Source organism: Triticum aestivum, chromosome 7A (assembly GCF_018294505.1).
Source record: "Triticum aestivum cultivar Chinese Spring chromosome 7A, IWGSC CS RefSeq v2.1, whole genome shotgun sequence".
In the NCBI taxonomy this organism is placed as follows: Eukaryota; Viridiplantae; Streptophyta; class Magnoliopsida; order Poales; family Poaceae; genus Triticum; species Triticum aestivum.
In genome coordinates, this window is record NC_057812.1 from 724,399,665 (window position 1) to 724,415,203 (window position 15,539).

Here is a 15,539-nt window from a genome sequence, read left to right on the forward strand (position 1 = left end):
AAGTCATAATTGACGCCTATATGATAGCTTTTCGGCCATATGCTCCCATCCTTAACGGGCGCGTTTGGTTGCTCGCATCATTTTTAGGCACTTGGCATACTTGTTCCACTAGGGCCTGATTGAGCATATGCAGGCAAAATCATCATATGCATGTTGATTGCTTGCATATGCATGTTGATTGCTTGCCTGCATATCATTTCTCTCTGCATCATAGCAACGTCTCTACGCATGTGTTTGGTTAGTCGCATTATCTCTGCTCATACGATGCACGTTGTTTGGTTACATATGAGCATAGAGTTATGGTCATTTTGTATCCTACTTGGTGAGCTTATCCACTACTAATACACCTTACACACGATCACACTGAGCACACAAGCTTCACAACACTGCAATGGCGATGAACTGGACGAAGATAATGAAGTTCTTCAGCCATGCCAGGTGTTGCCGCGCGCCCGCGCTTGTGCGCCATGCCACCCACATCAGGCACCTTGTCCTCGGGCCCCTCGGGCATCCGAGCAGCAGCCTTTGATGGCGGGGAGGCGCGGATAACGGTGGAGGCATTGCAGCGGAGCCTGCCAACGGGGCGCTTTTGCTTGTGTGCGTTCTGGTACTGGTGGCCGCCGAGCCCCTGGAAGGTGAGGAACCTGCGGTCGCAGTAGGCGCAGAGGAAGAAGGGAGGCGCCGCTGGCGCCACGCCCACGGCGGCGGGCAGGGTGAGCTCGAGGCTTAGCTCGTCATCCGGGTTGCTCGCTCGCTCCATTGTACTCGCTCCTGGTGGTTGTGCGTCGTATTCGCATATGGCTGTGTGAGCTGAGCTAGCGATGTTAAAATCTGGGGAGCACAAATGGCCAAGTGAGTCCTGGAGGCACAGGCAGCTTGGACGGCAGGGGTGTGGTGCTAATTGAATTGCGCTAGGGACAGTTGTCTACAGTGAGGTCCAGGGCGCAGACGTACGGACCCCACCCGCGGTATCAGCTGGTTGGTGTACGCCCATAAATCCTAATGCAGGCCTGGCAGACTGTCTGCATGCATGGCCCAACAGGATTCCTTCGGTCTCAAAGAAACTAGGGAAAGGTTAACATCTGGTGCAAGGTTCGTGTCCGCGCACACGAGGCCTTCACATACAACACGTATCCCGTCTTTTGCGGGATCTGATTATCTTTTTTGTGCGATTGCCCGGTCCACAAGCGACGAGGGGACTTAATAGACAACGTCTGTAGTAGTTCTTTCACGATGTCAACCGGGTCCCGTTTAATCCCGTTTAAACCCATTATATAATCTAATAGTTTAAGTTTTTTTTCTAGGAAAATGAACTAAGGAGCTAGGTAAAGTTAACTAAACAGGACTTGCGGACACCATTTATTTGCCATTTACACGACTTGGGGAGTACACATGTTACACATATTTTGTGATATAGCTTGCCGTTCATACCAAATGGTCAAAGGCTGCGGGGAGTACATATGGGAGTACACATGTTACACACATTTATATTATACGCATTACATGGGAAGTACACTTGAGCGTAAAAGTAAGTTCAAAAATATTTGTCAACATATATCATCTACTCCCCCTGTTCCTAAATATAAGACCTTTTAGAGATTCTAATACCGACTACATACGGCAAAAATAGTGAATCTACGCTCTAAAATACATCTATATACATCCATATGTAGTTCATATTGAAATCTCTAAAAGGTCTATATTTAGGAACGGAGGGAGTAGTTTTCTAGACATCAACTCGAAAAACGCAAGGTGAAAAAATTAGTTATAATTCCGACAATGGTTTGGAAGTTTTTTTTTTTGCAAACCCCGGAAAACCTTTACATCACATGCCAATGCGTGTTGAGTCGAGGTGAGTCTTCATGTGTCCAGCAGTTAGGAAGGGATCATTAACTAACATTTGCAAAGAATAGCCCTTTCTATAGTTCTGGATTAATTAATTCACCACGTCACTGCCTAAGTCTGTGATATTGCTATTACGATTTGCAAGTTTTATTGGCGGAAAATGATTTGCAAGTTTCTTCTTGAAAGAGGGCTTTGCATTTTTTTTTTCAGACCGCTTTCATTCACTAAAACCATACTTTTATTTCAGCCAGCCCATTTCCTCGAGGTGAACTCTTTTCTTTCCACATTCCATGGCTAGATAGCCACAACAGATCTGTGTCTGCAAGTCGGTGCCAATGGGACGTCATCGTACTTGTCCCTCCAGCAACAATGGCATGTTGGTGTAAAGGGTACTAGGTGAGCTTCCCAGACGCACCGACTTTAGGAGTGCTTGTCAGAGTATTTAAAATAGAGGCACCGTTAATACTTAGTAAATGGGCCTCATTGTAAATAATCTTATCAGTCTAAAAACTTGGAGTAGAATTTATTTACCGTTGACACAACAAAGAATACAGGAATACACGGCTGCCACGACCACAACAACCATAGAAGATCATCAAGGAGGCAGGTGACCAGCAGTGAAACAATCGGGGACTATAGCCGCGAGCATATGGGACATGCGTAGCAAGGGCAGGTAGCCCTTGCGGCACACTCCAGCGACCGAGCACTTAATGCCCAGACGGGCTACGTGACGTAGACTGGTTAGGTCTAAGAAGGTGGTTCATCTCGTCATGGCGACCAAGGAAGACGGGCGATGTAACCAGACTCTAGCGGGACTGAAGACCAAAGATGACCGGTGCAGCACGTTGTGTCAAGCTAGAGCACTCAAGCACCTGACACCTCGCAGTGCCGGGTCATCCATTGGGCGTATAGAGAACAAGTTGCACGCATCGCCTACCATTTCTGTGTTCAAATGAGAGTCTACGACCAATGTGGTGCCCCCGCCCTATATAATGGGAGGACCGAGGTCAGAGGGGAAGGACAGGTACACACCCACTAGTATACACTAGCATATCAAGCATCTAATAGCAAGTTCACTCGAGAGAACCAGACTAGATTTAGGAGCAATCAACCAATCTAACTAGAACCCTGATCACCACTAGTCGCACGCCAACCACCATCTTTTTAACACCAGAGCACCTGAATTCTTCCCATTCATATCAGTACCAACAGGAAGTAGGGTTTTACGCTCAGGTAGTGGCCTGAACCTGTATAAAACCCCCTTTTGTTTGTGTATAATCTGTTTGCTTTTGATTGACAAAGTGTTTTAGGGCCTTTCCGAACTAAAAAATATAGGGCATTCTCGATCCTTGAGGTCCTGAGTACACACTCTAACAGTGCTCCTATTCCCGCTCTTGGCAAGGAATACAAAAGCGGCTCTACTTCCGTATGGATGCAGTTTGTTTTCCAGGCTCCGATCCTCCTCGAGTATGTCCGTATGGATGCAGTCAATAGAGCTCCGGTGCAGATTCCTGTCGTCTCTTCGGGTGGTGAGGTTAGGGTTTCTCACCGTGTGGAGAGATTTTGTGTCAGGTGCTTCAGATCTATGCAAACGTTCAACAGCGACGACTACATCTCCAGGGCACTGGTCCTTAGGGGCACATGCACAAAGACTTCCCAGCTATCATTGACAAGGTCAAGCTGGCTCCAGCGACACGTCAAGGGCGCGTCCTGGCGACAGTAGTGATTGTTTCGGGGTCTTGGAATCTCAATGTATTTTTGTTATGTTCGAGATGCTTTGTACTTGGCTGAACTTTGATAATAGATCTGAATCATTTTCGCAAAAAAAAAATCGAAAGCGGCGGGGAATAAAAGGCAAGGTCTAATGTGTTTTATAGATTTCGTTATAAATATTTTCTTTTTAGTGTGCATGTGTGTGCGTTTATTATTTTCTTATTTCATAATCTTTTTTTATTTTTTTTTATTTTATGCCTTTTCATCAATACATGTTTTTGTTCGCAAAGTATATTTTCATAAATGCTAATGTGATGTACTTTTTTTAACCAATAAAGTTTGTGAACATTAAATTTATTATGAAAAAATTAAAGAAATAATCATGTTCATTACCGCAAGGTAAATACTTTATAGAATGCATAGCATTGTCATTCTCATTTGGATATTTTTCACAAGTTTTATAAACATTTATATGATATGTATGAAAACAACTATTCCACAAATTATCCTATAAATATGTGGCAAGTAATGGGCCCAGACTTTTTGATATGGGTCTGTAAAATTTTAATTTTAAGTGGGTGTTCATAAGAATTGTAAATAAAATGTATATTTAACATGGCAATAATCAACAAAGAACACAATTTGGCACCTTTAAATGTGAGAGTTACGAATAAAAACAACAAGTACAATTTGAATTACACATTATTGAACTAAATGTTTTACTGTATTTAGTAGTTGCATACTTGTGCTTTGTTCAAAACACATTTTAGTCAAAATATCTTAATTGTTGCTTTTTTGTAGAGAAATATATGAAAATGAAAAAAATATCTATACATGTAATAGTATTTAGTTATAATGCAACTAAAAGAGAAGGGATGAGAAACAACATATGATACATCAAGAGCAATAATAAAAACAAACATATATGTGATATTTTTGAGTGTTTTATTTTCAAAAGCATAGGATTTAGTTAGGTTAGTTTCCTAATATTATTGTAAGTGTATATGCAAATTTTCAAAGGATTTATGCAAATATAAATTCTCATTTTAAGTGATCCTTCACTAATTTAACTATGAGGGTTAATATTTTATACTTATAATTATATGAAAAAAAACTACTGATATAAATGGGGTAGCTTACTAGTGCTATATGCGATTTTTAAGAGCTCACAAATACAAAAGTCTCACTTATATAGACCATTCATTTATTTGATTTTGAGGGTAAAGTTATTTACAGCAGAAAATAAGAGATAATTAGATTTGCTTCATAATATTATTTAAGGTAAATATTTAAATAAAATAGATCATTCATTTTTTTCAACTTTAACCATAATTAACTCATATTCAAAACTTTGCGGTTGAGAAATGGTGAGATTATAGAGGATACTCCACTCGTTGTTTCTGGAATTGGTTGATGAAAATTTGGGTTCATAAAATGAAAACAAATTTAACAACACATATCACTCATTACATTTGACTGGTCGTCAACTCGTGCCACTGCACGGGCTAGTAAGAAAAACATAGATTTGCCCGGGGTTGTTTGTAATACTTTTTGTGGATCGATTCTTTAGTTGTTAGAATGTAGGGAGAACGGAGAACTATTTTCGGTGTAACAGTTTGGGATGATTCCGTGTAGAGTATGTTGTGTGAAGTCCTACATATATTTTTGAAAAAAATGTACATGTGTGTGAAATCCTACCTATATATATAGATGTAAGCCAGACATATACTCCCTCCGTTTCTAAATATAATACATTTTAGAACTCATTTTATTCCTGTGATAGCTCCTTTCGTCAAAATATACAGAGTAAACAATTAACTATAGTATTCCAAACTCCTCTAATCTTTTCAGTTTGGATATATCAGTATATCTGAGTAGGTGAATATAAACTAATGGCACTTGTCAGCCAACACCAATGTATATAATGAACTGAATAGGAATAAATAATTGTGGATGTTAAAAATACATAAAGTAGTATGTTCACACGATAAAGTAAATTTAGGTGTTACATTAGTATCTTGGTTTCGCCCATACTCATGACTGTAATAGTAATGTTATTGCGATGCATGACACAGACCTCTGTTAGATGTTTTTTTTTTTTTGCGGGGGACCTCTGTTAGATGTTGCAATTGACATTGAGAATGCTTGACTGAGCACACGTATTATTCGGCAGACTACATATGTAAAAGGGTCAACTGGAAGAGGAAAATATATGTAAGTATTCACATGGAAAAATTAAAAACATGATCCATACCATACCTTTCTTATCATCCTTGAGGATACATATCTTTGTTAGAGCTTTTATCACATCCACTGAGAACTGAAAACATCACATCACACACATTTTTACTAACTAAACTGTAGCTGCAACTAAAAATATTGAAAGCAATATGGCAGGATTATTTAGACAGATTGAAAAGTAAGGTTTCTAGAATTCAAATAAGCCACTAAATCTATTAATCTTTTTCGTCCAAAACTTAGAACTTGAAGGATCATGCAAACGCAGCTATGTGGACTGACCGATTTGTAAAAGCACGATCGAGATACTCAGTCTTGCTTGGAAGACATGAATCTAGATCTAGCTTTTGCCGGGAGGTTGCTTGAATCCATATGGAAACAGAGAAAAACGGAAGATATTCAAGGAGAAGCACCTGGGGTGTAGACGTGAACGAATCTAATCTGTTAACTTACTGTGCCACGCACCACCGATGAATTTTTCTTTCTGGACACACATCAAATATGCTGGAGAAACCTTCATCAATTATGTCGGATGGGTCGGCAGAAGCGCAGAGCAAGATCGATTTAGCAGTACTATCAGTTCAACCTGTGAAGGGTGTTGGCGGCTGGATGATGGGTGGTGTCGCACTGTGGCCTAACCATTGCAAAAAGCCACCCACCCGTTTTTCCCCTGCCAACGGATCCTTGCAGCGTGACTGTCAATTCAAGTATACACCATCTCTACAATTACTAAGCTCCTATGAAATGAAGCCCTCTAGTTGATCGTGGACTTTGGTTAAATGGTGAACCCTGTTAAAGAGAGAGAGGAAGTGTTGGTCTACCTTTGGTGTATCGCTCGAGCCCGTGCAACATGTTGCTTTTTCTATCCAATGATTACTACATGGCAACGTATTAGTAGAAGTGAATGGAAAGCTAGTTTTCTTTACTGGATTGTCCAATAGTGGCCGATGCATTTTTTCCGCGTCCACTTATAGAAACATTTTTTTTAAACATGCGTCTGACTTAAACATAATTAAAATTTTAATGGCTCGCCAAAGTCCACTTAAACTATAATAAAACATAAAAGAACTTAATAAATGTGCCTCCCAGCCACCCAACACGCTGCCCTAGGCGTCGCCATCGTTGCGCCAGTGAGGACGACGAAGGCTGGCAGTGGCCCAGCCCACGGTAATGCGGTCTCCCACACCACCCGCGTCAACTCCTCCGAAGTCTTCTCCGTCGTGGCATTGCGACGTGGCCCGCGCACCCCTCCTTCTTCTGCTCATGGCACTCTTCCCTCCACCTTCCATGCCCAGTGGGCACGGCGCTCCTCCTGCTCGTGCTTGGCCTGCATCCGGTGCTCACCGTCGGCGTGCTCCTCAGATAGGTGGAGCTATCGCCAGTGCTCCAGGTAGGCCTCCTCTTGCTCCGGCGTGGCACCCAGTGCGATGGTTGGCGTGATCACCCACTCGCGGAGGATGCCTGTCCACGCATTATCTCTGACTTTGTCTCTGTGGGCGGCGTGGGCGTGGGTGTGAGCGTGAGCACCAGCGTGTGCTCGGGCTCAACCTTGGGCAGGGCAGCGGCAGGGCGTAGGGCTATTCCCCCGCAACCAACAGCGCAAGGGCCTCCTCGAAGCCGGCGGGGCGATGGCAGCAGGGAGATGACGGCAAGGGGAGCGAGCGTGGCGAGATGTGGACTGGGAGAAGAAGTGGATGAGGTTGCCCCCCTTCACACTTGCATTAAAAAGGACGAGCACGCTGGAGGCTTCTAGACGCTACCATGCGGGTCCGGGTTAGGTGGATGCATTGACTACGGCCACGTGGAGTAGTTGTGCGGTCGACACGCAGGCCCGAGGCGGACACCAATCGTGGACGCAAATCAGGCATAAATTTGGGTCGCAAATGAGTCCAGACGGACATCAAGCAGACAACTTTTGGCCTTGGTTTGTCCCATATGGCCGGTGTTTTGGTCAATTTGGATGCAAACGGACACCGCGGACAGTTTGGGTCGGCATGTTTGAGTAGCTCTAATCTATGTCAACAATTACTTGTTGCAAGGGACTAACGGACGTCAAGAGCTCTTAGCTGCTTGCTCATGTGTTGATGTCTACTTCAAATTAATGGCTTATTTCGTTTGGAGCAAATGGGTTTAATACAAAGTTTTAAAATGTTTTTTGCTGGTTTCGGCTGGAGAGTTTAAATTTGGATTGAGTTCGTAAGTTTTATTAGTTTTCATGGTCTAGGTCTAAAACCTTTTCCTAGCGGGCTTGCCTGTTCATTGATGAGCATAGCTGGTTCAATTTCTTTATTTGTTCAGAAGGTTTGCTGAATGTTGAATGGCAGATTTGAACATTATATATTTTTCAAATATTTTTGCTGGAATATTCGTTTTTATTCCCCCTTGTCATATCGTTTATAAAATTCTGAGCTCTCTAGGAATGTTGGCTCCTGGTCCATCAAGGCTTTGGGGAGCTAGCGGACCCACCTATAATAGAGTGGATCGCTCATGTGTGATTTGCTTGGATTCGATCCCAGGCGAAAGCGACACTCTTATATTGATTTGTGTGTTACACATGAAAATACCACAACCACTCGCAAAAACAATTTAGTTCACCTCACAGATAGATATTGCCTCTACCGAGCAAGAGCAAAGCCAACAAAAAGGGAAAATCATCAGTGCAATTACAAATCAGCTTAACTCATGTGAAACACACAACGAAGCCACCAACCATAATATCATGTCGGACAAAAATGAATGCTTAACTCATGTCTCAACGACCGTGCGGCAAAGCAGGTGTCACCCTCTAGTCGAGAAAACAAATTCGAAACAAATCAATGTCGGAGACAAATCTGATCATGATGAGGAAGGCGATTTTGATGGGATAAGCTCCATGAGCACACCGGATCCATCAACCAACTTTCTTGATTCAGTTTGAGTTTGAGAGCACCTGGATCCGCCCCTGACTTGTTTGCTTCACTTTAAGAGAGAACAATGGCCGAGTTCCAAAAAAAAAAACAATGGACTTGTTTCCTACAGGGGAGAGGGAGGCAACCTAGATTCCATGGAGCAAGATTGCTTCACGAAAGATTTTTTTTTTAACGGGGAGAGAAAGAGATGATGTACGTAGAAGTGGATAGATTGGAGTTTGAACGGTGTTGGCTTTTATTTTCCCAACCAATTTTTTTTACCAGCGACCCATCAACTGAGCCACTCATTATTTCTGTTTTTTCTTAATTATAAATGGAGAGTTCTATTTCTTGACCAACAGTTTAACGTGGGACCGGACCATGAGACAGAGTACATGGGTTAATCTACACCGTTATAAATCGCCCCAGCAGATGAATGGTTGGTAATTTTTGTTTAACATGCAAATTTCTTTGGAGTCTCTATTTACTATATATATATATATATATATATATATATATATATATATATATATATATATATATATGATAGTTGTAATATATTTATTGCATATAAGTAGAATATTTGAATGGAAAATATTTTCTAATGCATAGTTGAATGTTGTGGTTGGCTTTTTTTTCATGTATGATTGCATTTTGAGGTGGGCCCTATCCCATTCATAATTGTATGGTGAGGTGGCGCGCTTTCATGTTCATATAAATAAGTTATTAGTATGATTCTCCTATGAATATATAGGCTTCAAGTTGTTTGCCGATGTTATTTTAAGACTATATACATGTTTTAAACATATTTACACAGATATAAACCACCAAGTTGAATTTTCCTTTTGTTATTTTAATTTGAATGTAATAAAGAATGCATACATATTCCTCGCAAAAAAAAGTATGCCTATTGTTTTGTCAGTAAAAAGAGATAATTTGGAGTGCTTCCAAATATTTTTCGTTGCGATGGTCCTCCGGAAGTACAACGTTAGCTAGAGGCTTCACGTCACGGTGTTGGATGCAGATCCTCTCAATATTAATCTGGTAGTTGTTAGCAGTCGTGGTTGCGACGATAGGGATCTGATCATTGAAAGTCATAATTAATGAACACAATTAATCTGGCAGTCGTTAGCCGTCTTTGTAGGCCCCGTCATTAAAAACAAATGACAGCCACCCTTCCAGGCGTGTTTTTTGTAGCGACAGGATAAGGCTGGTCATAGTGGGAGTAACTTAAGGAGTAACATAGATGCCACATAAGCAAAAATGATGACGCGGCAAGTAGTTAATGAGGAGAAAGGCAAATAAAGTAACATAATATGTTACCATCACATAGCGCTTTTCAATGCAAAATGAGTCTACATAGTGATAAATGAAGACATCTATGTTACTACACATATGACACCACACACTATGAAGGTAGTAACATAGGCTAGTAACATATACATGTTACTACTCTAAGTTACTCCCCACTATGACCAGCCTAAGATGGACGGTGTGTCCTCTATTGAATTCATGCTCCAGCCAACTCATTCAAAAGTCCGAACTGATGGAGGGAGGCAGACAATTTATTTCAACACTCTCCCTCACGTCTAGGCTATTTTAGTTCAGGTTATATTGTGTCCTCATTAATTGTGAGATTCCCCACGGAACAATATTGTGAGAAAATAACAACGATGACCAGGTTATATCACCATCGACTAATTTCGTGGTCATTAAAATATTTAGGTGCCCGCTGGATGGAATCATTGATCCAACCAGGTCGATCTGAGCGTAGATGAATGGGAAGCTGTCACCGGAGGGAGCTCGGTGCCATTTTTAGCAACGTGCTTCTTTTCCTTTATGGACCTGCCTGTGGCTGTCTATAGCATGATTGGCCACGACAAGCCGGGCAGGGAGTCGTTTGGACCTTGCATATCATGGCAAGGCAGCAGCTCCATGCAATATAAGGCTGCAGGCCTTACGTGGATATGCTGGGCATCACCGGGCACCGGCCAGTCTCCATTAATTGTGAAAAAGAAAGGAGAAAAAATTGGCATGCTGAGCCGAGTCAGAGGCTGCCAAGTATAGTAATACCATTTTACCGTGAGAGGTTTACAGCTCACGGGCTCGTCGTTAGTACCTTCTCATGCTACCACACTCATATTGAGACCGCTTGGTGTTTGCACACTAATATTGAATGGATATGGATTATTGCACACTGTTAAAAACCCTTACCGCACAACGACTTGTATGAACAGTAAAAATCATAATCTGGCAAAAATGTTTTTGAATGTAAATAAAACAAGCCATCACGCTGGTGAGTGGAGTTCTTGCCTTCCGATGTGTCTAGGCTCAGCCAATGAACAATGTTGACTTCTTCAGCATAAAGCAAGGATGGGCTAAATTCACTGTCAGAAGAACTCTCATTGCAGACTCTTTGAATCTATGGAATATCCTGAAAGATACTCCCTCCGTCCCATAATCTATGACATTATTTACACTAGTGTCAAAAAAAGTTTTACATTATAGGACGGAGAGAGTAGATGTGAAGTGGTTAGAATGTTTGGGGCCAAGGATAAGCCCAGGTGGATGTTAACCAATGATAGAATTTTTTTTTGTCAAATCTCTTTACATGTTTTTAATCAGAATTGATATGGCCGGGATATCCACAGAAATTCTTGTGGAAGGTAAAAGTTCCAGCTAAGATCAAAATGGGTTGAAAAAGTTTTTAACTAAAGACAATTAGCTGAAAAAGGGTTGGAAAGGTGAGAAAGAGTGTGTGTTTTGTGGAATAGAAGAACGTATAAATCATTTATTTTTTGATTGTTCTGCAGGCAGACTCATATGGAGTTTATTGAAATGTGCTTTTAATTTGAGATGATCTCCTTTGAATTTGAAAGATTGATTTGGTAATTGGGCCAAAGCTTTCCAGAAATCTGACATGCAGCTAGTCCTGGTTGGAATTTCTGCGATGTTTTGCTCTATCTGGAAATCCAAAAGCGATATTATATTCAGAAAAAAATACATGATCCCATGATTCTGGTGAGATAGATGTGTAACTGGATCATGGATTTGTCTATTTTGCAGGAAAAAAACTAGAGGAAAAACTTCATATGCTAGGTGTAAGACTAGTAGAACAAGTGGCAAGTGAAATTTACCGCACAGCACACACAGATGGAGACCAGGTGTGTGCTACGACTTGGCGGCTGACAAGATGGCGAACCTCCTGAAGTTTGCGAAAATGTTTGCTTCGGTAGTCTAGCTCAGCCCGGTTTGCCCGGCTCTTAGTTGTAGTCTGCAATTTGAAAACTGCTCTCTATATAGCCTCCTTGTGGGCGGAAGGAGTTTACCTTTGCTGGCATGTAATAACTAGCTTAACTAGTACTCTCTTTATTTCTTTTTAGTCTGCATATAAAATTTGGTCAAAGTTAAGCTTTATAAAGTTTGACTAATTTTATATTAAAAAATATCAGCAATTGCAATATGAAGTCAATATTATGACTTATGAGATGCACCATGAAATGTATTTTCGTAGTATATAGTTTTCGTTTTGTAGATGTTCATATTTTTTACATAAACTGGGTCAAACTTTGTGTTGTTTGACTTCAACCAAGTTTTGTACGGGGAGTAAAAAGAAACGGAGGGAGTATGTTGTGGATTGTCACTTTCTCATTCTCGGTAGTGCCGCTTGCTGTAATTTTTAACACATTGTGTTTGTGTTTCAGTTTCTCATCCGAAGAACTGGCTGATGCCTTCACCTAGAGCCCTAAGCCGAATAGGTTCATACTTTTATGAGATTATTCCACATGACATTTTTGCAAAACGAAAAAGACCACACTTACAAGATAACATATTGCGACTATTTCTTATGAATTTCTTTACTTTATGATAATGTCTGCCAGTCTTTCCTCCAGCAAGCTATGTGGAAAGGGTGGTTCCCTATCTCGCAAGCTTGAGTGAACAATTTTATCCGGAAATTAATGTCGAGTATTATCAACAATGATGTTTTTTTAAGGTAAAGAAAAAATTGGTTACGTAAAGAGAACCCTTTTGTCGCCCATCTTATTTAAAATTATTGTGGATATACTAGCTATCCTCGCAACAGAGCTAAGGAGAATGGCCAATTTCAAGGCGTGTTGTGCATCTTGTGGACGATGTGTAATCTATAGGCCGCTATGATGATTACATTATACTCTTTGTGGGGATTTGTAGTAATCAGCTCATTTAAAGCTCATTTTATCTGTCTTTGTGCAGCTTTTATATCTTAAAGTTAACTTGACAGAATTTTTGCCTCTGTAAGGACAAATAGGACGAGAAGCTGGAGCAAACCCAAATGTTTGGGTGCAAATTGCAATTCATTTTCAAAGACCATGTAACAGGCACTAGAAACGCACTGAAGGTCTAAAAATCTATCTTACGGAGGCTAACTAGTGTACTTAATCAACACCGTGTTGGATAACGTCCCTATTTTCACAGGGTCCTTTAAATATCTTAACTTGAACAATTAGACTTACATAGATCCAGATTTTTCTTGCAAAGAATCAAATACCAAGGTCATTACAATCTGGTGAAATGGGAACTTTTTGTGTCAACCCAAATATCAAGAAGGTCTCTAGGAATCCAGTACCTTGGAAAACATTCCAACAAAATAGAAGTGCCAATGAATCCACTGTATGCACAACAGGAGCTTGAGACAAGTATTCCCTCGGATCCATAATTGTCACAATTTTAAACTGAGGTTGAACTAACCTTAGTTCAAAACTACGACACGTATTTTGAATCGGAGGGAGTAGTAGCTAAACACCCACGTACCTAGCACCAGAAATAGAGAGGTGCGGAGCAAGGATACTTCCAGAGATCTATGGATCGGAGGACCGATTATAGCCGGAGGGACAAGTCGAGCTCATGGTCGCGCTCCGACGAGCTCATGCTGCGCTTGTGCGCCATGCCACCTTCTGCTGCTGGCTCCTCGGACACCCATAGAGCGGCCACAGACCTCCCTGGCTTCCAAGCGTGCGCAGTCGGGGCTGCAGTGTCCCGGCGGCGCTTAGCGGCACGCTCTTCCTTGTGCGCGTTTTGGTGGCCGCCGAGCGCCTGCGAGGTGCGGAACTTGCGGTGGCAGTAGACACATAGGAAGAAGCCGGGCACCGGCGCCACGACCGCGGCGGCCAGGGTGAGTTCGAGGCTCAGCTCGTCCTGTGCGTGGTCCATTGGGCTCGCTGGTGCTGCTGGTTGTGTGTCGTATTCGCATATGGCTGTGTGGGTGACCGTGAGCTTGGGATATACATTCAAACGGCCAAGCGAATCGTGGAGGTAGCATGGACGGCCGGCCTGCATCTGGTGCTAATTGCCCTTCACACTGTTCTCCGCGGTAGCTCTGGCCCGGAGGGCGACGTACGGCCCCGCCGGCGTCCTCACCCGGGCCTTGGTTTTGTATGTGGTCAGACTGCCAAGATTCAATATGTCTAAAAAAACTCATATGTGGACGTATGTTTACACACATGGGCTTTTGACAAAAAAAGGTTTCCTGTTTTATATTATAAAGCAACACGCACAGGCTATTACGGGAGGGTTAATCTTCTCTGCAGGGTTACTGTAGACATGCATACGAGGCCATATTTTCTGTGGGACTCAGCTTTTTTTTCTCTCTCTTGCAATGTCCTACGGGGCACAAGCAGGTGTATGTGACTGTACTTTCCTTTCATAAGATAGTACATGTGGATGAATAACTTTAGAATAATTAGTAATTGTCAAACAGGGTTCACCAGGCCTACAGTTTTGAAAACATCGGCACCAAAATCATGATATACTCCTTCTTTTTCGGTTTATAGGGCTATCTCAAAATTTTAATTTTTCTATTTTATAAGTCTTAATTTCGTTGTTTTCCATCACATGTTTAGATTTTAAGATGCATTAAATCATTGCATACAAATATTAAAAGAAAATTGAGCACTGCATGTACTTTATGTATGCATGCATTGCAATTGTTGCATTGGTAAACATATTTCTTACAAACGCATTAGTTCAGTGCTTTTACAAACTATAAAAATTATAGTACTCATCATCTACCTTGGTTGGTGAGATTTTTCAATTGAGCCCTGTAAACAAAAAGAAGATAGTAAGGTTAAACCGGTTAATAAATTGGACTCTTGATTTAAAAGTTTTTTTAGCTTAAGTTTTTTAAGAAACAAAATGTCCCACATTAAGCAGTTATTGTGGGCGACATATATCGAGCGAGGAGAGGATTCAATTATCTTGCAGTTGATGCATGGATCCCTAGGTAACCTTTACAAAGAGTAACTTTTTTGTAGTGATTGAAATTAACTACTTAGTTCTCCACGTCACAAGGCGTTGACACCTACTAAGGGCATCTCCAACAGTTTTCTGGTTAGCTTACTTGTAAAAGTAGTGGTGTTATCGACCAATAACTTATCATACAATTACTCAAAATAGAATTTATGTAGTTTGCCAAACGTAAGTTGGGATAATGTGCAAGGCTTCTCTTCCAATGTATCTTGCAGCCCGAGCAAATGTTGTTGATTCCTGAACACACAGTATTGCTATTTCTCCTCATTTTCCATGTCACCTTTGGAACCTTGTGCATTCTTTAACTATCATTTGACAAAACTAGATACACCTTATTGGAGTAGTTGTATGATAAGTTGTTGGTCGATGACGTTCCAGATTTTACCAAGAACCATACGAACAAACTATTCGAGATGCCCTTCGAACAAGTATATTTTAGAGCTATAAGCCTACTTAAATGACACTTTTATCTACATGGGGGATAAGAAAAAAGGGATGGAGTGGACTCTCATACAAGAGCCAACATCTACACGTGCTCCTACATGAAAAGAGTAAATGAAAGGGAAAAAA

General features: G+C 41.3%; 2 protein-coding genes across 2 annotated transcripts; both read right to left on the reverse strand.

Annotated features, from left to right (window-relative positions):
- Window positions 1–358: 358 nt before the first annotated feature.
- LOC123153884 (uncharacterized) lies at window positions 359–760 on the reverse strand. The gene has a single exon (XM_044572784.1). The coding sequence runs from the start codon at window positions 758–760 to the stop codon at window positions 359–361; it is 402 nt and encodes a 133-aa protein (XP_044428719.1).
- Window positions 761–13,541: 12,781 nt separating this feature from the next.
- On the reverse strand, window positions 13,542–14,000 carry LOC123153885 (uncharacterized). Its single transcript, XM_044572785.1, has one exon. The coding sequence runs from the start codon at window positions 13,998–14,000 to the stop codon at window positions 13,542–13,544; it is 459 nt and encodes a 152-aa protein (XP_044428720.1).
- Window positions 14,001–15,539: the final 1,539 nt, after the last annotated feature.

Coding starts and splice junctions, on each gene's coding strand:
- LOC123153885 (XM_044572785.1), bottom strand. CDS start 14,000: ATGCAGGCCGGCCGTCCATGCTACCTCCACGATTCGCTTGGCCGTTTG.
- LOC123153884 (XM_044572784.1), bottom strand. CDS start 760: ATGGAGCGAGCGAGCAACCCGGATGACGAGCTAAGCCTCGAGCTCACC.